General features: G+C 45.3%; 1 protein-coding gene across 3 annotated transcripts; it reads right to left on the bottom strand.

The window, feature by feature from the left end:
- Positions 1 to 218: 218 nt before the first annotated feature.
- Positions 219 to 26,421, bottom strand: DIRAS2 (DIRAS family GTPase 2). 3 transcript variants are annotated; one of them, XM_072761271.1, is made up of 2 exons: positions 26,296 to 26,421; positions 219 to 4,125 (listed from the first exon to the last, which is right to left on the bottom strand). In XM_072761271.1, the coding sequence occupies exon 2, from the start codon at positions 4,087 to 4,089 to the stop codon at positions 3,490 to 3,492; it is 600 nt and encodes a 199-aa protein (XP_072617372.1). In that variant the 5' UTR covers positions 4,090 to 4,125; positions 26,296 to 26,421; the 3' UTR covers positions 219 to 3,489. The 3 variants fall into 3 exon arrangements, with proteins under 3 accessions (XP_072617372.1, XP_025839911.1, XP_072617379.1); XM_025984126.2 differs by lacking the exon at positions 26,296 to 26,421 and adding an exon at positions 25,908 to 26,059; XM_072761278.1 differs by lacking the exon at positions 26,296 to 26,421 and adding an exon at positions 25,666 to 25,709.
- Between the last annotated feature and the right edge of the window lie 1,559 nt (positions 26,422 to 27,980).

A 27,980-nucleotide genomic window follows, 5' to 3' on the forward strand; every position in this document is an offset into this window, starting at 1 on the left:
AGGAAACTTAATGCTTCTTTTGCCTTGCCTGAAAGCACATCAGGGATCGCCAGCAAAAACCTCCGGAAACACTGTCCCCATCCCAGCCCCGCGAAGAGCCCGTCAGCCTCCTGCCCCGCGTTGTGCGCTCAGAAGGAGGTGGGAGACAAGGAGGTGCAGACCCTCCCCGGCCCGCTGCACCCCCCAAAGGATCGGCAAAAACACCACCACCTACTGGCCAGGGGGTCAAAACTGAAGCTTTATTACAATAGGTTTCATTATGTTCAGAACATCACCGGCAACTAGAAACTGGTATGCAAGGGTGGCTTTTGTAACTGAAGAGTAAATAAAATAGATCATGGAGTTGTAACAATATACACCATAAATACAAATATACACACGTATAAAAGTCATGCTCTGTCAATACTCTGTCCACATTCGGTCTCTGTGGCGGACCGAGTTCCAGGATGCTTCCAGGGTTTACGTGTGTCCCGTTAGTGATGGATGTTTCCAGAGAGCTGATGTATGGGCGACACGTTACAAATCTTGAAAAGGAAATGACGTATCACAGAGCAGTTTTTAAAACCTTTAATAGTTGTTTGTTCTACAAAGAATGCGCATTTCTTAAATATTAGAAATGGTGAAACAAGGATGCTAGCTTACAGGTATGTACAGTGTACGGCTTTATACTTCAAAAATGCAGGAAGATAAATTATATATATATATATAAATATATATATATTTATAAATATATATATAAATATATATATATATATATTTGAGATCTAATGAACAATTCAATATTGCTCTTGTTTGGTCCTGCTGTATTGCATGCATGCCCAGGGCACGCCCATGGCTTGTTACCAGATGGAGGAGAGATGGGAAGGGACAGAAGGGGCTCGTGGAACCCCATGCTTATCCCTGGAATGCCATCTTCAAAGCAATATTTGGAGTTTTGTGACGTACGGTGTGGCTCGGTCCAAAACCTCTGTGCCCATGTGCAACGTGGGACGGATCCTCTGGAACCACAGCTACATATTGAGGACGGGGCCACATACATGCTAAGCACATCTGATCCTGTGGAGCTAACTCCTCCTGGAGCCCTGAGACAACGGGAATCTCCTCAAAGACTATTTTGAGATAATCGTCAAACCCTCAGCGCAGTTAATAGAAAATCACAGCAGAGCAAAGACCTGCGGGTGAGGCATCAATGACCTTCCTACAGATCCACAGGCAAAGCACAAAGGGACAGAATGTGTCCCAAGCGCACTTCAATTTTCAACCATCTGAAGCTTCTCCTGTTGGTGAAGCTCTAGACATTCGATGTGAGAGGCAGAACGGGAACTGTGACTTATATCTGTGGGGAAAGGATGCCTGGCAGAGAGACCTCATGCTTGGGAGCCTTAGGGACACGCAGCCCGTGGCCAACCCCCAGCCTCCCACTGTGGCCACCAAGTCCTGTTTCTTCTTCCACTGAACCCACATCCAAATGACAAACTTATAACATCTTTCTGAGAATAGAAACAGAAAAAAAAAATAGGGATAGGTTGGAAAATAAATGTTCTAGGAAGTTCACCAACTAGGTGTCACTGTAAAGGCTGTGGGGCGGCCACCGCAGGGAGAGTGCATGCATTGGGACTGGACGGGGCCTCAGGTCTGGCTGGGGCGTTCTGGGGTCCCTGACCCCATTGGCTCCCAGGCCACATCCATGCCCCCCTCCTCAGGGTGGCTCTAGTTGGCCAAGATACGGGAAGACAGTGGGGCCGCTGATTCTCAAAGGTGCCTCCACACACGGACACATACCACAGGGGGACCTGCCAGCAGAGTATGGAAGATGAGCAAAAGCAAGGACATTTAATCACAAAGGGCTGATGAGGATATGCCGAGGGCAGGGAGGGAGTTCCTGGCTGTGGCAGGAGAGTGGAGCAGAACCAAAGAAGGTGCACGCAAACGTCCCCAAGTTGGGGACCTCTCTGCTGAGGCTGGTGCAGAGGCCCCACAGCTGGGGGCTCCCTGTACCAGCCCAGGGCTTCCTCTATCTGCCAGGCAGGGAGCACTGCTGGAAGGAAGATTCTAGAGTCCAGGCCAAGTGTGAGCTACACGGACTGGAACAAATAGGAGGACTCACAGGCTCTGTCAGTGGGAACTTTCTGGAAGCAGAGCCAAACCAGACTAGACAGAGCAACTGAGTGGACTGTGCCCGGCCCACAACGGAGCAGCTTTCCTGTCTCCAGCCACTGGCCACCGTCCATCTCGTCACCAGCATGCAGGAACCGGCAGGGGCCCTAATTTGGTCCAGAGGATCAAGGATGCACACAAGGTCACTAAGAGGAAAAGATAACTGTTTCCAGAGTGAACATGGCATCGAACGGCTCTTAGAAGACACTTCTGAGGGAGCATGCAAGATAATCTATTACTTGAGCACATTTTCCAGGAGTATACTTCTGTGATAGATCATCAAAAACACAGTGAACAACTTCTGTTTCAAAGTATTTTGTTGAGGTGCAAAGTATGGCATTTAGATACCCATGTGATTTAGAAAACGGATGTGCTTCTGGTCTTTGGGTGGCCTTTGTTGGCTGTTCCCCAGCTGGATACAGACGGAGTTACTGAAAAGAAGGAAACTATTTTGGAGGGAAAATAATTGTCTAAAAATAGCTACTTTAATTGCATTTATTTAAAATCTGAGGGGCTGGAAGAAGCATACCACTCATGGGTCAAAGGAAGGAAAATAAAGCGCATTTCTAAAATCCTCAAGTGTAACACACAGAGCCTTAGGGAGCTGCTCTAGTCACGTCAAAATATCCTCACTCCCACATGGAAGGGTCTCTGACCCAGCAGGACGCCCTTCAAGAACTCATCATTGTATGGGAAATAAATACTCCAAACGGGGATGGGGATGCCTGCTAACTAGGCCTAGTGAGGTGAGTGCATCCCCTTGAAGGGGAAAGGCTCCCCCGAGCCAGGGACCCGACAGTGAGCACCCTCGGGGGCGGAGGGGGAAGCTGTGTCATTTTATTTGTGATTTTGCTAGAGAACCTGAAATGGAAGGAACCGCATTGGCCTGGTCTCCTCGCCTCCCACCCCCCTCCCGCCTCCAAGGATGACCAGCTCCGCCACCGGAGGGAAAGGTCTGGGCTGGGTGGGCTGTAGCTCTGGGTCATAGGCTGTCACATGCATGCAGAGGGGACCCACTCCCGCCCATACCAGCCCCACGCCTTCTCCGGGCACAGCCACCGGGGGCCATGGCTGGCGCCCGTGGCGGTCCCCTGTGCTGCCGGGCACACGGGTTTCCATCTGAGCCGCTGGGCAGAGTCCCTGATTCCAGAGAGGGGTGCTGATCGGAGGCGGTGTGAAATGCCCTCTCAGGGACGACAGGGCACATCTCTGTCAAAAGGCGATATTGAACACGTGGGCATCATACATGCTACCCTGACGACGGTGGTGTCACGTGGGGGGGGAAGGGGACGGAATGGGGGACACGCTGCGGCTTCTCCCACGGAAGGGCGTTCACATGACCACGCATTTACCCTTGAGCTTTTCTTTCCTCTTCTGCTGCTTGCTCTTTTTCCCGTCGATCTGGAGGCTCACGGTCCTGCGTTTCTCCAGGTTGAGCAGCTCCTGGAAGAGCTCCTTCACGTTGTGGTTGAGCTTGGCGGAGGTCTCCATGAAGGCGCACTTCCACTTGCGGGCCAGGGCCTCGGCCTCGCCACTCTCCACCTCGCGGTTGGGGCTCTCATCACACTTGTTCCCCACCAGCATGATGGGGATGCTCTCCACGTCCCCTTTGATCTCGCAGATCTGTTCATAGATGGGCTTGAGCTCCTCCAAGGACTGCCGGCTGGTGATGGAGTAGACCAGGATGAAGGCGTGCCCCTTGGAGATGGACAGCCGCTGCATGGCAGGGAACTGGTGGCTGCCCGTGGTGTCCGTGATCTGCAGCGTGCAGATGCTCTTGTCACAGCTGATGACCTGCCGGTAGGTATCCTCCACCGTGGGGATGTAGCTCTCCCGGAACGTGCCCTTCACAAACCTCAAGACCAGCGAGCTCTTGCCAACGCCACCTGCCCCGAACACGGCCACCCGGTAATCATTGCTTTGTTCCGGCATGGTGCTTGAGAGCTCAGACTGTCAACCAGGAAGCACCTAGCAAAGGAACCAGATGTGTGAGAGTATTAGTTCAAAAAAAATTTTTTTTTTAATTAAGACAATCTCAAGAAGGATGGCTCTACCCCCTTTTGATAGTTTAAAAAGAACTAGAGTGATGAATTTTGCTTTTGCTGTCCCGACATAAGAAAATTTGAATTTCATTTAAAAATTCTATCCTTCTATCTAAATCCAGTAATTATGGGCAATCTCCAGTTTCCAATAGGACAGCCAATCTATTTAGTAGTTAACTGGAGTCTATTTCTCCTTCTTGGGCCACGACTGAGCATCCCTGTGCCTACGGAAGAGGTGCCAAGTCAGGCCAAGGGAGGTGGAATCAAGAAAACGTAAAGGAAAGATGGGAATTAACCACCCTCCCAACAAACACACACACACACACACCACACACACACACACACAATATCACCAAATACCCTTATTGTTTTACACAAAATACTGTGAACATCCGAAATTCAGGTGATAATGATACATGATATTTTATAAGTACAGGGGGAAAGGGGAGGAGAATTCTATTAATATTTATTCAATGTTCACATTAACTAATGAAATCCTCACCACCCTGCAGCACCGGTGTCACTGTCCTTTTGCAATGAAGTAACTGGAAACACAGAAGGCACTGGGGAATGTCATGTCCCGATTTCACACAGCTGGTGACAGGTGAGCGCTGGAAGGCAAACCAAGTGCTGCTGACACCCTCAGTGCCCCCAGGCTATGTGGACAGGGAAATGGTCTCAGAGGCTTGGGTGCTACTAAGGCCATGATGTAGAGGGGCTCATTGAGTAGCATAAGTGGACAGTCAACTAAGAAGCTTGCAGGGTCCTTTTGTTCAAATCAAATTTCAGTCTAAATTAAGATGATGATAGGTACTTTATTTTTTAAGAATTACCAGGCATCAAGTGTTACCAAGATAACAGCATGGTGGGGCATCCAGTTCTGTGTGGGGCCCTCAGTAGAGATTTCACAGAAGGCTGGGTGAAGACGTTAAGTGATGAAAGGCACATCATCCAGAAGATGGTGCCACTTGTAGACATACAAGGGCAGGAACAGATCCAATGTTCAGGCCAGGGCACAAAGCTGATGGGCACTGATATCTGGGGCAGAGCTGGGCAAGCAGGTGAGTGGTGGCTCCATTAGTCAGGATGAAAGGCAGCAGAGAGAAGTAGGTTTGAAGAAGGTGATGAGGAGGCAGCTGTGATTGGGTCAGGTTTGTAGGACAGACAAGAAGAGATAGTATCTGGTAGGTGACTGGGCTTTAGTCTGAAAGCTCAGCAGAGACATCTATTCTAGTGTTAAATACTTGGGTCTCATCCACACATAAACAGCACTATAATAAGTAATAGCCAGAGGTAAGGCATGTAGCAAGAGAAGACGGAATGCCAAATCTGATATAAGAGAGCTTAGTGAGTTTTCTACTTGAATTTTCTGCACTGGAGTTGCCTGCAGATGGAGAATAATGACAGCACCTTCTTCCCAATGCTGCTTGGGGGGGGGGGCGCTAATGAGACAAGACAAAACCAAGCACTTGGCACAGTTGGGAGAGCCCAAGCTCTCTGGCTACATTTAGTAAGGACGGGGCAGAAAAGGGGGTCACGAAGGAGCAGTATGAACAGGCACAAACTTGAGAGAAGGCAGCAAAACTCCAAGAAAACAAAAGAAAAAAAAAGTCAAAAAGTCATGGGGGGGATGCAGCTTAGTGCTTAGAAGGAAACTATAGCTTTGGACAGCTATGTTAAATGAGAATAGAGATCGAAAATCTGTAACCTAATCTCCGACCTTATAAGAGCAAACTAATTCCAAAGGAAGAAAAGTGTAGGAAAGATCCCATTACAGTAGAAGTTAGTAGAATAAAGAGTAGAAAAGCATTAGAGAAAAATCAACAGCCTCAAAGTTGATCCTTTGAAAATATCAACAAAATTAACAAACTTTCTGCTAGACTGACCAAAGATGGGGGAAGACTCAAATTGTTAAAATCAGAAGTGAAAAAAGGAGACATTACTACAGACCTTGCAGAAACATAAAGTGTTATAAGGGGCTCCTGTGACCAGCTGTATGGTAACATGGTGACTCTAGGTAGCTCAGGTGAGAGACCCAAACCACCAAAGTGAATCAAACAGAAATGGAAAATCTGAAAATATCTATAGCAGGACAGTAATCAAAAAACTATCCATAAGGAAAGCCAGGTCCAGAGCTTCATTGGGGAATTCCAGCAAACATTCAAAGGACTAATACCAACCCTTCACAAACTCTGCCAAAAAGTGGAATAGGAGAGAACACTTATCACTCTTTTTGAGGCCAATATTACCTTGATACCAGCTTGAGACAAAGATTTCACAAGTAACTACAGACCAGTATCTCTTACGAATATATACAAAAATCCTCAACAAAATACCAGCAAACTCAATCCATCAACATATAAAACAGATTGTACATCATAAGCAAGTGGGATTTATGCCAGGAATGCAGTGTCAGTTTAACATCCAAAAATTACTATAATATGCCATAGCAATAAAAGACCAAAAAATGATAATCTTGGTAGATATAAAAAAAGAAAAAAAATGGACAAAATTCTGCAATCTTGATTTTTTTTTTTTAAATTGACAGAGTTTACCACTTGATCATGATTTTTTTTTTAAAGCAAATCAGGAATAAAAGGGAACTTCCTGAACCAGAAAAAAAGGCATACTATGAAATACTGTAGCTAAGACAATACTTAATGATAGAAGGCTGGATGTTTTCTCCCTGAGATCAGGAAAAAGACAAGAGTTCCCACTCTTGCAGCTTCTATTTACCATTTTCCTGGAGGTTTATAAACCAGTAGAATAAGTCAGGAACATGAAATAAAGGCATCCAGATTGGAAAGGACAAAATGAAACTATTTATTGCAGAAGGCATAATCTTGTATATAGAAAATTTTGAGGAGTCTTCCAAAAAACAGGAGAATAAACTAGTTCTAAAAGGTTTTTAAGTATCCATATGAAAGTCAACTGTATTTCTACACAGGTACAATGAACAATCTAAAAACAAAAGAAACCAATTCCATTTATAGTATCATTAAAAAGCACAAGATACTTAGGAATAAAATGAATAAGGAAGCATGAACATCTTGCTGTAAAAATTAAAAAACACTGTTTAAAGAATTTGAAGACTTGGGATCCCTGGGTGATGCAGCGGTTCGGCGCCTGCCTTTGGCCCAGGGCGTGATCCTGGAGACCCGGGATCAAATCCCACATCGGGCTCCCGGTGCATGGAGCCTGCTTCTCCCTCTGCCTGTGTCTCTGCCTCTCTCTCTCTCTCTGTGACTATCATAAATAAATAATAATAATAAAATAAAAAAAAAAAGAATTTGAAGACTTAAATAAATGGGAAGGCACCCATGTCTATATATCAGAGGACTTACTCTTGTTAAAATGGCAATATTCCCCAAATCACTTAGGGATTCAGCACAATTCCCACAAAAAGCCCAACTGGCTACTTTGCAAGGACTGACAAGCAGATTGCAAAATTCACATGAAAATTCAATAGGCCCAGAATAGTGAACCAATATTGAGTTTAGAAGGGGCAGGGGCACCTGGGTGATTCAGTGGTTGGGCATCTGCCTTTGGCTCAGGTCATGATCCTGGGGTCCTGGGATCGAGTCTCACATTGGGCTCCCCACAGGGAGTCTGCTTCTCCTGCCTCTGCCTGTGTCTCTACCTCTCTCTGTGTGTCTCTCATGAATAAATAAAATCTTTTAATAAATAAAATAAAATTAAATAAAAACCTTAAAACAAACAAATGAAAATTGACATCATGCATGCACTTGGCTAAAAAAGATAAAGGCGACTGCAAGACACATTTTTATCTGCACAGAGGCCCCCTTCCTTCCTTCACCAGCCTGTTTCTCTTTCCAGAAATAACACCATGAAAAAGAACGGACACTCGGTTGTCACTTCCTGGTGTTCACCATTATAATTTTAGATAATGCACTCACTGCTTGAATCATGGATCTTAATGTCTTGACTTATTGACTTGGGACCATGTCTTTCTATGCTATTTAGCACAATGCCTTCCTCCACTACCTACGTCTTGTTAGACTCTATTTTTAAAGTATATGCCAGTATTTCCAGGTATAACATTTACAATCTACTCCAAAATTTATATCAAGTCTTCTGTAACTTCCCTGCAGGTCGTTTCCAAACCTTATCAAGAGACAGTGTTAAAAGGCTTTCGTTCCAATTTTTCAAGGCCGAAGTAGAGGGTAGGATGGAACCCACCGAGGGAAAGCCATTGTCAATCAGACTTTGCTGACTGATGCATAATATTCTGTAGGCATAGGTTTCGTTGGTTTTTTACCCCCTACTTGTTTTTGTTTTTGTTTTTTTACCTTGGTAACTCTTAGTTGCCAGTTCTGGTATTTCAATTTATTATCACCTTCCTTGGATCCATTTTATGTTTTGATATAAACATTACTGATAAATTCTTATAGATGGCATTAAAATTTCTGACTTCATGTCCTTCTTACCTGATTGATGCAACCCTGCAGCTAAACCAAGAGCAAATTATTTCTCCTCAGATTTTGAGGATAATTTTATTTCTAACTTGATCATCCAGAGATGTGAAATCCAAGGCAGTATGATGCTCTTGCCTCTGCAGGGAAGTGGGGATTTTCCCTTCTCTTTGGCAGGGGGAGGATATTCTCTCTCTTCTGGGAGTTACAACATCTCACCAGGATGTACCTAGAACTGCTTTTTAATTATGTTTTTGAAGGCTGAGGGAGGCTTTAAAAACCTGATCATTTTTGCAGCCTGGAGGAATTTCCTTCTATTTTTTTTTTTTCCTTCTATTTTTAAAAAGTAAATCATCCTAATCCCTATATCTTCTCTCTGTTTCTGGAACTCTTCTTAGATGATGGATCCAGTGTACCTATACCTGACTTCTTTAGAATTTTTCCCCTTATATTTTCAATCCCCTTTCTTGCACTCTGTTTTTGCCTTCCTCATAGCAGCACTTTCTTTCTTTCTTGGGGTGCCTGGGGGACTCAGTGGGTTAAGCATCTGCCTTTGGCTCAGGTCATGATCACAGGGTCCTGGGATCGAGCCCTGTATCAGGGGGTCTCTGCTCAGTGGGATCCTACTTCTCTCTCTCCATCTGCACTCCTCCCACCCCCGCCAGCTTGCTCTCTGTCTCTCTCTCAAATAAATATCTTTTTTTTAAAAAAAAAAAAAAAAAAAAAGCACTTTCTTTCTTATCTCAAGAAAGGCAATACCACCCTGACTATCAACAAGAATGCTAATTGAGATTTGTTGCTGCGGTTCTTATCACATATCTGAGCTATCTCCGGTTCTGCTTGTTCATTGTGATCTTCTGTCTCACGATGTTGTTTTCACTTATGTCTGTTGGTCCCTGGCTGTCTCCTGATTTAGGCAAGAGTCACCACGATGGCTAGGAGGGGCAGATAGAGTGGGTTCTCTGGATGCACAGATGCCCTGCATAGGATGACTATCTGGAATGATATCTTTCTACTCTCTTTTTCCAGAACTTGTCTGGACTACATGGTCTCTCAGCCCCTTAAAGCATCTAAAAAGCTTATACATTGACAAATGAGGGAAGAGATCAAAGAAAGGGAGTAAATGATACATCCCAAAGTATCATAAATTATGTGTCTTAAAGAAATTAAAGTAAGACATTCTAAATACTGAAAATCAGGTTAGTGATGCAGTATTATGATTTGTAAGAAATATACATTTGATCATTCAGATGATGAAAGACATTTTTTTATATATATTTGGTCTTCATCATGGTTCCTGGCTCATAGCTCCCCAAACCCTTAGCATTTCTTGAGTGAGGAGAGGATTGGGAGCATATTTTATCACACTGTCTGGTCTCCTGAGCCATAAAGGTGAAATGGGTGTCTTGGTATTCATAAGGAGCCCCTTCCCACCACACCTTGGTTCGTGTCAATGAGGTGACCTTTGGAAAGAACCTAAAGACTAGGGGGCTGGTTGCTAGGGGAGGCAACCATAAATAGAGGCTTGGAACTTTCAGCCTTCCCCTCCTCCAACCTCCACGGAGGAGAGAAGGCACTGGAGGTTGAATCCTTTGCCAATGGCCAGTTATGTAATCAGTCATGACCATGTAATGAAGACATGGTAAAACCCCAAAAGGATGGGGTCTGGAGAGCTTCTGGGCAGACAGATGCAGAGGTGGATTGTGGAAGCTCCACCACCTTCCCTATTCCTGATCCTGCACATCTCTTCCACCTGCTGTTCCTGAGCTCTCGTCTTACATGATAAACCACTAATCTACTAAGTAACATGCTTCCCTGAGCTCTGTGAGCCACTCTAGCAAATGAATCAAACCAGAGGAGGGGGGTGGTGGAAACCTCTGATTTACGGCCAGCCAGAAGTGCAGGTGACAGCCTGGACCTGCCACTAGCATCTGAAGCAGAGGGCAGTCTGCTTGTAGGACTGTGCCCTCAAACCTATGAAATCCGATGCCTTCTCTGGGTAGATAGAGTCAGAAGTGAGTTAACGTGCAGGGTACCCAGCTGGTACCTAGAGAAGTATAGGATGTGTGGGGGAACCTGCCACACTTCACTGTCACTGGATACAGAATTATGGGAGGTTATCCTAGCCTAGAGGGCCTAGACTCTAGGGAAAATGGACTTAGATTTCCTGAGTCACAGAAATTGGCTGTTCAAATATCCTTTGGGAGAAATAGCAGATTCATGTGAATGAGAAAAAAGGAGCATCTCAGGTAAAACCACAATCTTTACCTGTATTTTAGCCTGAATAAAGCCTGCTGCAAAAATAAATAAATAAATAAATAAATAAATAAATAAATAAATAAATAAATAAATTGTTCAAACCACACAAAAATTAGAGATTAGAAAAATTCAGTTCATGAAGTGTTGGTGTTTGGAAAAGCCTGAAAATCTGTGTGCTCTCCTGCCATAAATCCTTACCAACGGTCTGAAATCAAAGGCACTCCCCATCTCCTGAAGATTACACAGGTGGTCTCTGCCTGAATCTTGCCTTGGTTTTCCACAACAGCCTCTCCTCAAATTGATCTGTCTTTATTATAACACTTAAACTTCACTGTTAAACAAATTCCATATTTAAAGTCGGTACCTGAAAGCCTATATTTAACACTACGACTAATAAGGGATGAATGGGTCACTGAAGTGAAAATAACTATTACTGATTTTACAAGATAAATAAGGATATCTTGAAATTAGCTTTCAATGGAGCATAAATTCTCTAGGTAGCAGAGTGTACTTCTATGTATTTTTAGAATCTCAATTTAATTAACGATTCATTTCATGGACCTTCCTAGCTGACCCTAAAAAATGACAGATTTGTTTGTTAGTGGGGAACATTTGCCAGATTGTAAAGAGTTAAACGTCTATGGCTTATCTTTCCCCAAAGAGGCAGGCTCCTTTTTCAGGAAGCTTGCTTCATGGTGTTCTGGAAGCATCCTGCCCTGCAATGTAAGGACAGGCATAGAAGCAGGTGACACATGTGCACCCAGATAATGGAGCGACCATCCCCTGAGGGGGGACCTCGGGTATTCATTGCAAGACTCATGATAGCTGCAAGAATGAAACAAGTGGAGAGACACCGAGACATGTCTTGGACTGGAAAGGTTACATTATTCTTTAAGACTTTCATTATTGAGAGGCAAGTAATCCCACCACTTAGGCACAGAAGAAAGATGTGCTAATGTTTGTTTGATGCAGTCCTCTGACCATCATGCTCAGAAATGCCAGAGAGCCATGCAACATGCATTTTGTAACACTTTTCACATTGCCAAGAGCTTGACTCTACTTGGGACACTCTCTGCTTGATTGCTTTTCTGTCCATGCAGGTACGGGCAATGAAAAGGCAAATCATGTGAATAAAAATACCATCATCACTCTCGTCAAAGGATCAATTACCAAGGTGGTGCCACAAGCTAACCCTGCAGGGGAGCAGACACCAAGGGACGAAGGCAGTGTGAACATGAGAACTCTGCGGAGCAGGAGAAGGAAAGTGTTTGGTGCCAGGCGTGAAGGCTCAGTGTGCTGCCATGTGCAGCCCGGGGCCTCCCTTCGCCAAGATTGTTTTAGCTATTTGAGGCCCCTTGCAATGTCATACAAATGAGTGAATTGGACTTTTTCAAAATTAGAAACTTTTGTGCAACAAAGAACATTATCAAGAAAGTTAAAAGAGAACAGACACAATGGGGGGAGGAATATATTCTACATTCTGATAAGAATCTACCATAAAGAATACAGAGAGGACTCTCACAACTGAGTAACAAAAAGGAGAAACAAACCAACTAAAAAATGGACAAAGGGCTAGTATAAACATTTCTCCAAAGAAGATTCTACAAATGGTGGAGAAGCACATGAAAATATGTTCAACATCATTAATCACCAGGGAAATGCAGATCAAAAACACACTGAGGCACCTTCACACGCCGTAGGATGACTACTATCCAAAATCAAAACAAAAGACAAAAGGCAACCAGAAAAGAAAAAGTTTAGGATATTTGGAAAAATTAAACATAGAATTACCATGTGACTCAGCAATCTACTTCTGGGTATATAGCCCAAATAACTGATACATAATTGGTATATAGATATGTAATTAACTGAAAAGGTACTTGCACACCCATGTTTGTAGCAGCACTAATCACTACAGCCAACAGGTGGAAGCAACCCACGGTCCATTGATAGGTGACTGTATAAACAAAATATGATATATATACATACAATGGAACATTATTCAGTCTTAAAGGGGAAGGAAAGCCTGACACCTGTGGCAGCATGGATGAACCTTGGGGGCACTATGCTAAGTGGGATAAGCCAGTCACAAAAAGACAAATACCACATGATTCCACTAAAGTCCCTAGAGTAGTCTAGAGTAGAGACGGAAAGTAGCATGGTATGTGTACCAGGCTAGGGGGAGAAGGGGATGGAGAGCTAGTGTTTGATGGGGACAGTGTTTCAGTTTGGGGAGATGAAGAATCCTGTGGATGGATGGTGGTACAACAGTATGAACGTACTTAAGGCCACCGAATTGTACATTTGAAAACGATGAAAATGGTAAATTTTATGTTACTGGTATTTTAGCACAATAAAAATATATGATTGCAAGTAGAAACATTTCTATCAACAACAGAACCACACTTTAAAGACCACACTCACGACACGAGCACAACTAACAGCACTGGCAGGACAGAGAGGCCCTTTCCTTTCTCATCCACATCACACAGTAAAAGCTTTAAGAGTCTAATCTCATCTGACAAAACCAAACAAAAATCTAATTTCCTGAGAAGACCAATTAACATCTGCACCCGCTTCCTGGTCCTAATTTTATATTGTATCAAAGGTGATGTTAAGCATCACTATTAGCCAGGGCATTTAAAACTAAGCCTGGTAGCTGGTGTTGTCCAAAATGGTAGCCTTTCCCAAGTGTGCTGCAGCTAGACTCTACACCAGACTTTGAACACATAGTATCAAAAAGAATGCTACTTTTTTTTTTCTTACACTGTGTATTTGCTGGTATGCCACACTTTGGAACAAATATCTATACTTTTTTTTTTTTTTTTAGCAACACATTGTTATAACTCATCCAATCCATTACACAATTTGACCACAATCTTTTAGAAAATTCTAAGAATCCTCTTCTAACTAATAGTGAAAAGCAAATAGCCACAAGCCATCAGAAAATACTTATTTTCCTGCTGTGGCAAAATATGTAAAATAACATGCCAAAATGCACGGTGACAAACTGAAATGCATTCCCTTCCGAGAATCCTATAGAAAGATGAATAAAAACATAATGCATGAGGTGGGAAGAAACCCATATTGGAAATTTCAGAGGAGAAGACTGGCTATAGTTGAGCAAAAGTACAAATGTCTCAAACACACTTTAGTGCATCTATTATCTGCTATAATGATTCTCTTTCAATAATGATACTTTGGCACATCCTTTTTTCTCTCAGTGTTTGTCTGTGTTTTCTCTCCACTCTCTGTCTAGCATCAGTACCACAAAGGCAGGGTCCCTGTTGAATTCATTCACCAAGCACATCAATGCCTCTGACTCATCGCCAAACACATCAGAAACATTTAGCACATACTGAATGATTATCTGCTGTTGGAATAAATTTTTCTGAGCCAACCAAGGAAAATTGTACCCGAGAAGAAAAAATGAATTCTTTGAAGAAACAAAATAAAGTTTTGAAACATCAACATAAGACTTACCATTCATAGGTTGGCAATGTCAAGTGAAATAAAAATTTACTGAAGGATATATGGTAACATTATAGAGATAGAACCAGAGGTGCAGAATCTATTGCAGCATTCAGTACGTTCTTACGGCAAAGAAGTTGAAGCCAAAAGCAGGTAGGAGCGACTGCATATCATGCATTTGGATATTTAATTTAATTTTATTTTTCCCCTTCACCTATTTTATCTACTCCCCTGCCCCTCCCACCTCCAGGCAGTTTATTCTCTGTATTAATGAATCTGTTGCTTTTTGTTCAACTTTTTTTTTCAGATTCCACATATGAATGAAATCATACCAGTTTTTGTCTCTGACTTATATCACTTAGCATAAACTCATCTGTGTTCTCATAAATGACAAGATCTCATTCGTTTTTGTGGTTAATATTCCATTGTCTGTCTATCTATCTATCTATCTATCCTTTTAATCCATTCATTTGCTCTCTCTCTCTCTCTGTGACTATCATAAATAAATTTAAAAAAATTTTAAAAAAATTAGGGGGATCCCTGGGTGGCGCAGCGGTTTGGTGCCTGCCTTTGGCCCAGGGCGCGATCCTGGAGACCTGGGATCGAGTCCCACATCGGGCTCCCGGTGCATGGAGCCTGCTTCTGCCTCTGCCTGTGTCTCTGCCTCTCTCTCTCTCTGTGACTATCATAAATAAATTTTTAAAAAAATTTAAAAAAAATCCATTCATTTGTCAATGGACACAGGTGCTTTCATATCTTGGCTATTATAAATAATGCTGCAATAAACACAAGAGTGTATGTATCTTTTTGAATTAATGTTTTCATTTTCTTTGGGTAAATACTCAATAGTGAGATTATTGGATCATATGGTAGTTCCATTTTTACCTTTATGAGGAACTTCCATAATGTTTTCCACAATGGCTGCACGAGCTTGCATTCTCACCAACAGCGCACAAGGGTTCTTTTTGTTCTACATTCTCATCCACACTTGTTATTTCTTGTTGTTTTGATTCTAGCCATTGTGACAGGTGTGAGGTGGTAACTCACTGCAGTTTTGATTTGTGTTTCCCTACTGATAAGTGATGTGGAGAATCTTTCCATGTATCTGTTGGCCACCTGGATGTCTTCTTTGGTAAAACGTCTATTCAGGTCCTTTGTCCATTTTTAATGAGATTATTTGGGAGGGGTTTTGGTGTGACTTATATAAGTTCTTTACATATTTGGGATATTACCCCCTTATTGGATATATCATTTGCAAATATCTTCTCCCATTCACTAGGTTGCCTTTTTATTCTGTTTATGGTTCTCTTTGCTGTGAAAAAAACTTTTTATTTTGGTGTAGTCCCAACGGTTTATGTTTGCTTTTGTTTCCCTTGCCTGAGAAGACATGTCCACAAATATGTTGCATAGGCCAATGTCCAAGAGATTCCTGCTTGTGTTTCCTTGTACAAGTTTTATGGTTTCAGGTCTCACATTTAGGTCTTTTATCCTTTTGAGTTTATTTTTCTGTATGGCATGAGAAAATGGTCCAGTTTCATTCTTTTCTATGTGCTTATCTCCAACTGGTGTTTTTTTTAATATGAAATAGGTACTTCTAGTTTATAAAAGGTAAGAACATATATTATATATTATAAATAAGGCAAGTATTTTTAATATATACATATAAATAATATATAATAATAATATATAACATGAAAATTAAATCTTTAAGATACAGCAAATTCTTTAACATACTTTATAAGGAGATAAGATGCAACCACAAAAATACTGTCTACTGTAGGATGGCTTACTAATTACCTTGTAGCAAGGAATATATATGTCGTAGAACTAAAAGGCAAGTCAAGTGTCTTTTATACAAAAAGCAATTGTTCTAAATTCATTGCCATTTTCTGTATGGCAGACGGCTTTGAGTAGTAGGCCATATGGTAGGTATTTTACAAAACTAAGGCTACTTCCTCTCTCTCTCTAATATAAAGATGAAATTGTAAACATGAGGGACACCATACCTCCTTTGGAAAAACAACTGTCCTATGGAGATAGGATATTTTGAAAAGAGATGCATAAAAACGCTCCTAGGAGCATTGTCACTATGATGGTGACATAGGTTGCTCCTAGGACATTTCCAGTGGGAATCTGAGAATAGAAAATCAGAACAAATCAATTACCAGTAAGGGGATTGAATCCCTAATGGAAAATCTCCCAATGAAGAAAAGCCCAGGACCAGATGGCTTCACTAGTGAATTTCAAAGAGAATTTGCAAGTGAATTGATACCAATTCTAAAACTCTACCCCCCCCCAAAAAAAAATGAAAGGGAGGGAACACTCAAACTCATTCTATGAGGCCAGCATTATCCTGATCCCAAAACCAGAGAAGGATGCTACTGGAAAAGTAAATGACAGACCAATAAACCCTGATGAGTATAGATGCAAAAATTCTCAGTAAAATACTAGCAAACTGATTTCACCAGCACATCATAAGGATTGTTGACCTTAATCAAGTATGATTTATCCATGGGATGCAAAAATGGTTCAATGTATGCAAATCAATCCACATGATAGATCACATTAATAGAATGAAAGAAAATAATTACTTGATCATCACAATAAATGCAGGAAAAGCATTCAACAAAATTCAGTATCCACTCATGATAAAGAACACATAACAAATTAGGCATAGAAAAAACACATCTCGACATAATAAGACCATCTATGACAAGACCACAGCTAACATTATGCTCAAAGGCAAAGGGCTGAAAGCTTTTGTCTAAGATCAAGAACAAGACAAGGATGCCTGCTGACACCACTCCTATTTGACATCGTACTAGAAACTGTAGACAGAGTAATTAGGCAAGAAAAAAAATAAAAGGCATTAGGATTAGAAAACAAGAGGTAAAATGGTCTCTATTTGAAGATAACATAATTTTATAGAGAGAAAATCCTAATGACTCAACCAAAACACTGTTAGATCTAATCAATGAATTTCACAAAGTTGCAGGATATGAAACTAACATAAAATCAATAGCATTTCTATACACTATCAACAAATCTTCTAAAAAATAAATGTTTGTTGCCTCATTGTTTACAATAGCCAAGACACAGAGACAACCGTAGTATCCACTGATGACTAAGTAGATGAAGAAGTCGTGTGTGTTTATACAATGGAATATTACACAGGTATTAAAAAGGGCCTCTTACCATTTGCAACAACATGGATGGACTTTGAAGGTATGATTCTAAGTGAGATAAATAAGATAGAGAAAGATACTATATGATTTCACGCACATGTGAAATCTAAAACACACAAACAAAAACCCACTTCAAGCTCATTGAAAAAGAGATCGACATGTAGTTATCAGAGGTGCAGGGCAGGAAAGGGAAAATGGAGGGCAGTAATCAAAACAAACAAGCTCCTAAGTTATAAGATATATGAGTTATAGGGCTGCCATGTGCAGCATGATGACCAGAACCAGCCCTATCCTCGGAAACACAGGAAAGCTTGCAAGGGTGTAAATCCTAGGGATTTTCATCTCATCTCAAATTTTTTCCTTCTTAAAATTGTTTTCTTTTTTTTATAATATTTGTAGGAGAAAATGGATTTTAGATGAACCTTCTGGGGTACTCGTTTCACAATATATGTAAATCAAACCACCATGCTGCATGCCTTACACTTACACAGTGATGTATGTCAATTATTTCTCAATACAACTGGGGGGAAAATGCTTCTTTTATTACATGACTTTGTCAAAAGCAATGCAAATATAGCCCTAAACTGTTATCCTACCTGCACAATTAAAAATTAGAAAATAAAATTTTTTTTCTATCATTGTAAAGGTCTTCCAAATCTCCATGGGTGTGGATGCCCTTGATAAAAATGCATGGATGCAATATCCACCAGTCCCATTTCGAGAACATGCAGTGGGGATTGGAAAGGGACAGAAGCCAGAAAAGGCTCCTTGGAAAGCTGCCATTTGAGCAAAGCTTTGCAAGAAGCAATGGTGTGAGGTCTGGTGACCTGGGGAAGAGCTCCCCAGCAGAGAGAGCATCAGGTGCAAGCATAAATGCCAGCATGACGTGTTTCAGGAGCACGGAGGATTCCAGAATGCAGGGATGGAGAGGAGGAGGAAAAGCAGATGAAGTCAGCAGTAACAGGCAGGGACAGGCAGTGATGTTGAGACAGCTTTGACCGTGAGAAGGATGGTGGTCACTGAGGGTTCTCGAGAGAGAAGGGACCGTCGGACTCCTGCTGTGTGGGACCTCTTTGAGGACTCTGAGGGGCCAGGTACAGGCAGGAGACAGTCAGGAGGTCCTGGCTTGGACCAGGGTGGTAGCAGGGGAGGGGGTGAGGGTAACCCCTGCCAAGGTCCCCCTGTGGGTCCCTGACTACACATGCCAACTATTAGCCAGCAACACTGGACGGCATCCCAACAGCCAGGCCTCCACCCTCACCTGCAGGCCTACATGCCGTCTGCCTCCTGGACCTCTCCACTCAGATGCCTCGGAGACATCCCCGAATAACAGGTGCACAACTGAACTGCCTATTGCTCCCCTTGCAGCTTTCTTCATCTTGGTCAAAGGCAACGTTCCTTCCCAGTCGTCCAGATCTAAACCCTCAGAGCCCTCCTGATCCCCTCTCAATCTCTTTGCACCTCATGCCCATGCTCATCGCCAGGGGAGGCCACGGCCCTGTGCAGCCCCTGGGGGAGACCTCTCCTTGCATCTGAAGCTCTCTACCCATAGCCCTCCAAATACCAAAGGCTGCAAGAGGGAAGCGGGGTGTGGCGAGGCTGGACGGGAGACATAGAGGGCCATGCACATTTCAGAGGGCAGCCAGAGCCCCCGAGAGGAGCTGTCTCCAGTGAGACAGCGCACGGGAAGTCGGGTATCACGAGTGGGGCCTAAACCCAGTCAGCTTAGACCAGACGGGCAGCTATAGGCAGGTGCTGGCTGGTTCAGGAAGGGGCACAGATGTGGAGCTAAGGGAAATAAAGCGTCAAGGGAACCTGTAAGGCTTCCAGTGGCAGAACTTGAGAGACAGGGTCAGATCCTCTCCTGAGAGCAGGTTGGGCCAAGGCCAGGCTGGAGGGCGATATCACCAGCAGGACTTCCCACAGAGCGAGCTGCAAGTACATCTGTGCTGCGTGGGCAGGTGGATAACGCGTCCAGGGCTGGCTGTGGGTGGGGACCGTGGTGACTAGGGCCTGAAGCCCCAAGGTGGACAAGACGGTTGGTGAGAGCTGCGAGGATGGCAGAGGGCTCCAGGGTCGCAAGCTGGGGGCGGCGGTGGGCCTGCAAAGCATCACAGGGAGCCTCAGAGAGTGAAGCTGAAGACAGGGCCAGACAGTATGGACTGGATGGAGGCAGCGGGACAGATGAGAGCCCCTGGGCAGCCGGCAGGAGTGGTCCCGATGGAATACGAGGTGCAGCTCAGGAACGTGCCCTGGGGTCTTGGCTGTGAAATGAGGGATGATTGCAACTTGGTGGCTGAATGACACCCAGTTTGGGTTTTTAAAAATTAATTTGAAAATAAATAAATAAATAAATAAATAAATAAATAAATAAAATTAATTTGAGGATACACAGACACAAACATGTATACTCATCAGCAGGAAGGGAACAACTGAAGAGAGCAGCAGGACGAAATGTGAGTCCTGGGAGAGCAGTGGAGTAAGTGCACTGAGCAAGCGCGATACAAGGACAGGATGCTGTGGACGCTGTGGGGAGAGGGGACTCCCCACGTCCCTCAGGAAGGGGGAGGGTTCCTGAGACTGTCACTGTCATGTGGAGCTTCAGAGGAGAGGAGGGAAAGACACAGGTCTCCTGGGTGACACCATGAGGACCAGTGCTGCGGGGCCAATGCTCTTGGTGAGTGAGGAAGAGCATCAGAGGTCAGAAGTGGACAGGATGAGCCCAGGCAAGGGTGTGGAGTCAGGAGCTGTGAACCACTAATCAATCTTTTTCTGCATCTGCTCTACAGTTACCAAGCAGGTCAGCAAAACGTGCCATAAAAATCTGTAGCCACCAACGTGTCTAGGATCCAATGACAGGTGGTGCTGGACAGTCCTTGGCACCACCTGTCCTCAGCAGGCTTCCAGTCAAGGCCAGGACGCCCAGATCCTTGCAGAGACGAACAGACTAGAGTGACAAAAATGCCAAGCAGGGGATATTCTTACATACGCAGAACAGCCTGAATTCAGTGACAGAGGCGGGACTGCCCATGGGGAGATGAGCTCAGCCAAGGAACAGAAGGAAAGAGTTGGCAAAAGAAGGAACACAGTCCTAACCAGAATCAAAAGAGGGAGTCCCTGCAGGCCCGGCTCAAAGAGCAAGACGTAAAGGAAAAAAAAAATCAATATTTTAAGATTAATTGGAGAGTGTGCACACCAGGTGAGCTAGACAGGGCTGAGGCTGGAGGCGAGGAGCACGGAAGACGGCGGGCTCTGTGCCAGGTTGTGCAGGAGGACAAATCCGACCCAGCGCGGGAGCAGAACCCGTGAGATGCTCCCCAGGTAATCACCACCTGCCCCAGCAGCCCCGGGAATCCCGACCCTTCAGCAAGTGTGGAGAGGTCAGTCCTAGACAAGCTACGTCTTCAAAACACCTCTGATTGAGGTTTTAGCAGCCCCGACATGCAGAAGCGGGACCCAAGCCTCCGGGTGGTTGCGGCACTGCTAGGAAGGGGCGGACCCTGCATCTCAGCTCAGGTGTAGCAAACCCAGGAAGTCACCCCAGCTGATCCAAGTCAGCAACCATGGGACCAGGGGCTGAGGATGCTAAAATGGTGTGGAAGGGAGCTGTCGATGGGATAACATATAACATTGCCAAGCAACCCTCAGAATGGCCTCCTATTCACCTTAAAGACGCAACAGCCACGTTAGGCAGCTAATAACCGACGGCTGTGCGTGTTTTCTGACTCAATAGCCAGAAATAGCTCTCTGCCAAGAGCAGAGATCTGATGGAACAGGAGGGTAGGTACCCAAATAGTTAGCATGCACCCTGAGCGGTCAATAGTAAGGGCCAACATTATCATCGGGTGTGGATACGACGGTATCTAGTCAGAGGGGGATGGATAGCGAGGGATCGCTACTGAGTGAGAGACAGAAAGCCAAATGGGAGGGTAGTACTCCTGACATCCAAGGGCTATTCCACGGGCTTTCTGTAAATCGCGGGGGACAGCTCACAAGCAGGGGTCAGTGAGACAGCCGAGTGATACCATGCACACGTGTGTGCTGGGAGGGGGATAGGTAGCTGGGTAGTGTGGTTAGGAAGGCCTAAGTTCGTCCAAAACAGGAAAATGCCACTGAGCTGGATTCTTGATGTGGTCGAGCCGAGTGAGCTGCTGGCTCTGCTCGGGATGCAGAGACCTGGATCCTGATCAACCTTGCCCAGTAGGGGCTAAAGATAAATCCCACATCGAAAGTTCTAGGTGTGGGACACCTGGGTGGCTCAGAGGTTAAGCATCTGCCTTTGGCTCAGGGTGTGACCCCAGGGTCCCGGAATCGAGTCCCACATCGGGCTCCCTGCACGGAGCCTGCTTCTCCCTCTGCCTGTGTCTCTGCCTCTCTCTCTCTGTATCTCTCATAAATAAATTAATAAATAAGATCTTTAAAAAAATTTTTTTTAAAGAAAGAAAGTCCCAGGTGTGCTCCAATAAGGCCATCGGAGGGTGAAGGTGACATTGAAAGGACGCTCTCCCCCTCTAAGAGCTCCTCTGTCTGAACCCTCAGGAGCACATGGACCCTTCTGGAGCTCAGCCTCAGAGGGATGGGAGGAGAGAGCGGGAAGTCCCAATGAACAGTCCTGAATTCTCTTACTTCTTCAGAAAAGCAATCACTTTTCAGACATCAGTTAGCTTTAGAAGAAACCTGCACAAACTCCTTTCATACAAACTCCTTCCTCTTCAAACCTCCTACCCTGGTTCCGAGCCAGCCAGCCATGTGTTAGAAATGGCCCCGTACCCCTCCATCACTCATTGACCACCAAGGCTATCCAGGGGCGGGGTGAAGAAAGTGACATCTTTTCATGAAGATCACTCGTTTTTTTGGGCTTCAAGAAGTCAGAATTCACAAGACACTCAATTATAAAGCATTCCACTTCACCGAACTTTATTTAATGGTGTCAAAACGGACAGAAGTATGGAAAATACACATACCAATAAAGGGTAAGTTGAGAAGATTCATGAAGCATCTTCAATCATGCAGTACATACTAGCTCACTCACTGTTTATTGATTTTACAATGGATTTGCTGTTACCTGCCCACCAGTAAAGGAATTTAAATATGAAAATTGAATGATCTCCTGTGGGACATGGGGACGCAGTGGCTGACGTCTGCCATCAGGGATTGGACTGAGGCAAACAGGACTTGTGCAAAATGGCAACACCCACCACCACGATGGCTTGCTTTGTTCCTGCTACGGTACATCTCTAGGTTGCATGTGGGTTGAATTCCCCAAGTCTCTCCACTGGTTAATTTTCAGAGAACCAGGTATTTGACTCAGGTAGCTGACACAGCAGGTTATTTGAGCCAACCCTCCTGTTTTACTGATAGAGAAGTAAAAATAGGTTTCAAGACCACACAACTAGCTAAAGGTAAGGAAGGATAGGACATGGGTCTTATAGCAATTTGAGATTATCTGTATATTTATTTTTGATAGTGTTTAATTTAATGGTTTAATGGCTCCTAACCTGTCAGCTTTTAAATTGCCTTGTCAAAAAGTTTACTTTCCATAGCCATGCTAGCCGATACAATAGTCACTAGTTACATATGCTATTGACCTCTTAAAATGTAGTTAATCCAAATTGAGATGTTCCATAAGTGTAAGACTTAGCATGGAAAAAAAAAACCATTTGTAAAGTATCTTATCAGTATTCTGTATCAATTACATCTTTAAATGGTCATTTTTGACAGATTGGGTTAAAGAAAATATATTATCTAAATTTATCACACTGGTTTATTTTTACTTTTCTAACTTGATTTCTAGGACATTTGAGTTTATACATGTGGCTCACACACTTTATTTACATTGAACAGTGCTGAGTTATAGGAAAACACTTCACTGCATTAAGGACAGAGCTACAAGGAATCTTTCTTTCCTGAATTTGCCAATGGCGAGAGCGAAGCAAGAGAGGATGAGAGAGCACCTGCTCCGGGCACTCTGGAGAACCCTCACCTGGTGAAGGAAGGGAAACTTGCAAGACTCATAATGAAATAAAAACTAAAGCATAACATGAAGTCAATTAAACAACTTGAGGCTAATCCTTAATTGTGCACGCACGTGCAAATTTAACCTGCAAAACAACAAGGGCAATCATGACAGTGTGACAACCATCTCCTTCCCTTTTGATTTCAAGAGCAGGTATTTTCCTAGAAAAAGCATAACCAAAAACAATGTCCTAGAAACCAGCTGTGTCTTTAAAGAGACATCTGTCCTCTGGAAATAGCCACACTTGATAGACAGACAGACAGACAGACAGACATCCAACCCCCTTATAGGTGAGAATGGGACACAAAGTTACAGGGCAGCACTGAGCCCTTTCTAACTTAAAGCAGTTTGCAGGCAACCTCCTCCTTCCAGAAAAACCAAATGCTCCTCTTTATAACAAATAAATTTTTTTAGAGCAAAAGTTCACTGCATTCATCTTTGGGTCCTGGGGGTGGGGGTGAGAATGAGGACTTTGTCCAAATCAATAAGGTTCATTACATGTCAACTATGGCAACAAAATTAGAAGAGGGAACAACACATGACTATCGGCACAGATGCACTCTCTTTTTGACAAAGAACGCTTGCTATTTTATTTTTCAAAGGGTTTTAATTTTCAGTATGATGTGCAGGTACCCGGGGAGAGACAGCATTCATGGGCTGCTGGCAATGCCAGATTGCCAGACACAGGCGCAGAGGCACTCCCACAACTCGGAATTCAATTTGGGTTGTTTTCTGAGTCTCTCCTTAGGAACAAACTATGAAAGCTGCCACAAGAAAAGATTCTGGAGGCTTCTGCAATAACTGTGCACCTCTAATTGCCGTCTGCAGAAGTAGCCCAGGAGGAAGCAGGGATTCCAAGCGCTGTGAGACAACCGCCTCTCCCCGCTCCCTTCCCTGCGCTCCCTGGGATCTCTCACCCTATTACCAAAATAACCATCATGTGTTAAAGGGGGTAAAAATGCTTCCCCTGCCTCATCCCTCCTGTTCCTGCAAGATGAACCATGGGGCTTCCAATGCCTCAGCCCACAGGGACGCTGAGCTCCTGCAATTCCACAGACAGAACTGTTGACAATTTGCAATTTCAGGCAACGACAAAAAAAAAAAAAAAAAAAAAGACAGACAGAAAGAAAGAAATAGTATTATCCACCGCCCCCTCCCCCGGGGAAAATCTGTTAAATTTATTCTAATGTTACCCTCCCCTTGTCTCTCCCTCCCTCTCCACCTCTTCAAATCCAAATGCCACCGGAAAAGAAGCACATTTGGACTGATCTGGAATGTAAGATGCTCCAGCTTTTTATCGTTACCTAGAACAATCTTCCCTACAAAGAATATTTTACAGCTTTTTAGTTCCACGCTGGAGCGGTCCCCTAACGCTAAGACAAGCTTCTTCCTTGGAAGGGGGTCGCTGGAAAGTTGGTAAGGGCAGAGATGCAGAAGACACCCCTGAGGAAGGAGCGCTGTGTCACTGCACAGCTGGGGAGGCTGAACCCACCAGACGCTGCATCTCACGGGCCAACGGAGAGGACTCCCAGTGCACAGGGCTTGCAGTTTAAAAGTCTCCCAAACCCCCCAAGAATGGGCACTGGAGTTTTTTAAAGGAGAAAACCAGCATGCTCCCCCCCCCCCCCCCCCCCCCCCCCGCCCCGGGCCGGATGGACGGCGGGATGGAGGACTCCGGCGGGCTCCCGCAGGGCCAGCAGCAGGGCTTTGCAGGGAGCGCGGGCCGGCAGGATCCTCGTCATCTCGGAGCAGCCCCGTTCGCACACCTGCAGGCGGGCTGCGGCGCCTCCCCCGCGCCCGCCTAACACCTGGGAGCCGGGAGGGCCACCTGGACAGGTCACGAGCCCCCGTCCTGCAAGAGGAGAATTACAGTCTTCCCGCCGGGTCTCAGCCAAGCCCGTCAAGGGCTGCGGTGCGGTCGGGGAAAACATGCTGAGCCACCGGCGGTCCGGACGCGCTCTGCATTTTCCTCACCTGGGACCACAGCTTGGAGGACTTGGGCAAACCCACTCCGGCAACTTCCACCCTAGAAACACCTGCCCCACAGAATTCCCGAAAACACCAACTCCCGCGTTGGAAGAAAGCCCGCGTCGGGTACGGACCTGCTTTTCCAGAGAACACGCTGGAGACCGAGAGCGCCCAGGCGCACCCCCGCCCCGACGCGGATGCAGAAACGCAGCTCCCGCTCCCCCTCCCCGCGGCCAACTCCAGGATCCCGACCGCCTGCTCGCCCTCCCGGAGGGCGGCAATCCCTTTCCCGGGGCTCCCCAACCGGGATGCCCCGGGCCGTCGGCGCCCCAATGCGGACGCGGCGAAGCCCCAGCAAGGGAGGGGGGATCGTTACCTGAGGAGCCGCGCAACTCTGCGCCGAGCCTCTCCCGAGCTCCAGCTCGCCTGGCACAGGACAGGGCGGCGCAGGCTGTGCGGCTGCGGGCTCCTCCCGAGGCAGGCGGGGCGCGCGCTCCCTCGCGCCGCCGCCGTGACGCCGCCGTCAGCTGCCCGCCCGCCGTGCGCCCCGCGCCCCCCGGCACCTGCGCCCCGCGCCCCGCGCCCCCGGCACCTGCGCCCCGCGCCCCGCGCCCCGCGCCCCCCGCACCTGCGCCCCCGCGCCCGCGCGCCCCGCACCTGCGCCCCCGCGCGCCCCGCACCTGCGCCCCGCGCGCCCCCGCGCGCCCCGCGCACCTGCGCCCCCGCGCCCCCCGCGCACCTGCGCCCCCGCGCCCCCCGCGCACCTGCGCCGCCCGGCCGGCCGCTCCCCTCGCTCCCCTCGCTCCCCGCGCCCCGTCTTCAGTCCCCGACTTCTGAGCCGTGCCAGCTGCTGCAGCGGCCGCCGCTTTTGCTCGAATGGCGCCTGCTCGCCTCCAGAGAGCTTTTAGGTGCCACCTACTGCATGCTCCTGGAATCGGTGGCCGGGACTGGAATTTTCTGAGAATTCAATGAATTACAATCATTCCACGGAAAGTGCACCAGATTCTTTTGTTTTAGATCCGTCACATCACCAACTGGGGTCCCCACGAGCCGCGTAAGCTTTTCTTTCAGGGTCCAGATACCAAGTGAAGCACCTACTGACTGAGAAGGCGGGAGAGGGCCGCGCCGACACGGATTAATACATTCTCATTTAATAGACTCCTGTGACAATCACCGTGGACCATCCCCGGCCAGAACTGCCTTTCCCCCCAGTAGTTCCACATTAGCGACTGCAGGAAATAACCAGGTTTATTTTCCGACAGGCATAGACCATTTTGTCTAAGAAGCATTGATCAGAAACAGGTGAATCAGCAAGAAATGAGATTTATGGCTCACAATGCTGTGCCAACACTTTTTAAAAAATGCTTGCCTGTAACACTGATGGAATATTGAATTTGAACTACAGGACTGAGGAATATTTTGACTCCCTATTATAACTCATTCTTTTTTAATACCAGTTTTTCCAAGAGACTTGGGCAAGTGTTTTGTTGTTCTTTAAATTTGACTTAGCTTATAGAATCCCATTTACCTGTTCTAAACCTGTCTTGAGTTTCTGTATCATTTCAAATTACCCTAATCTTTGATGTTCACTTACAAAGCACATTTCCTGCCCTCTTATTCACAGGAAATTTTTTTTTAAAAAAAAATCTTACTTAGAACGATAATTATAATCCAGAAAATTTATTTTTACCACTAGTTCACCCTAATCCTGACCTAGAAGCTAAGGCCATTGGAATAGTAAAAAAAAAAAAAAAGATACCATTTTTGTCAAAGTCATTGAAGGCCACTATGGGCAAATCTACCCCTATTTTAATGATGCAGGAAAGCGGGGTGGCCACTCCGTCTAGGTCTCCTCTTTGGTATAAACAGATGGCCAATAGGAAAGCCATCTCAGGGGAGGGCTCAGGTACCCTAATGATGAGTCTGGGCACTGCCTACCTCCATTTCTGGAATCTGAAAGTACCCAGGCTAACAAAATAAGATGTGGTTTTCCACAACAACCAAAAATGTAGATTACCAGGTTAAATGGTAAAATGGAAGTTGAGGACTAAGTGGAGAATGGCAAAGAGATTTGATGGTGTGGAAGTACTGAAGGTGAAAAGCTTATCCTAGCCCAGGCCTGGAAGGAGAGAGAGAGAATCTGGACCTTGTGAATGGAACCAGTTGGTTCTGCAAATTCGACACTGCAGAAGAATCTGCATTTTGCCACATGCAGTCATTATTTGTCCTGAGAATGTGATGCAGGGGCCCCAAAGGCCCCACTGAAACAGGAGCAGCGTGCTTACAATGACATGCCTGGCTGGCCTGTCACCCTCAAGCCCTGACTTTTCTCTGGCTAGGAGGAGTAGGTTGCTCCTAAAATCTGACTTTAATAAGACGCCCAGGAGATTTCTCAGCCTGTTGGACTTGAGAAGCTCTAAGCCAACATCTCTCAAACTCTTAGCATGTT

Source organism: Vulpes vulpes, chromosome 1, assembly GCF_048418805.1.
Source record: "Vulpes vulpes isolate BD-2025 chromosome 1, VulVul3, whole genome shotgun sequence".
NCBI lineage: Eukaryota > Metazoa > Chordata > Mammalia > Carnivora > Canidae > Vulpes > Vulpes vulpes.

Coding starts and splice junctions, on each gene's coding strand:
- DIRAS2 (XM_072761271.1), bottom strand. CDS start 4,089: ATGCCGGAACAAAGCAATGATTACCGGGTGGCCGTGTTCGGGGCAGGT.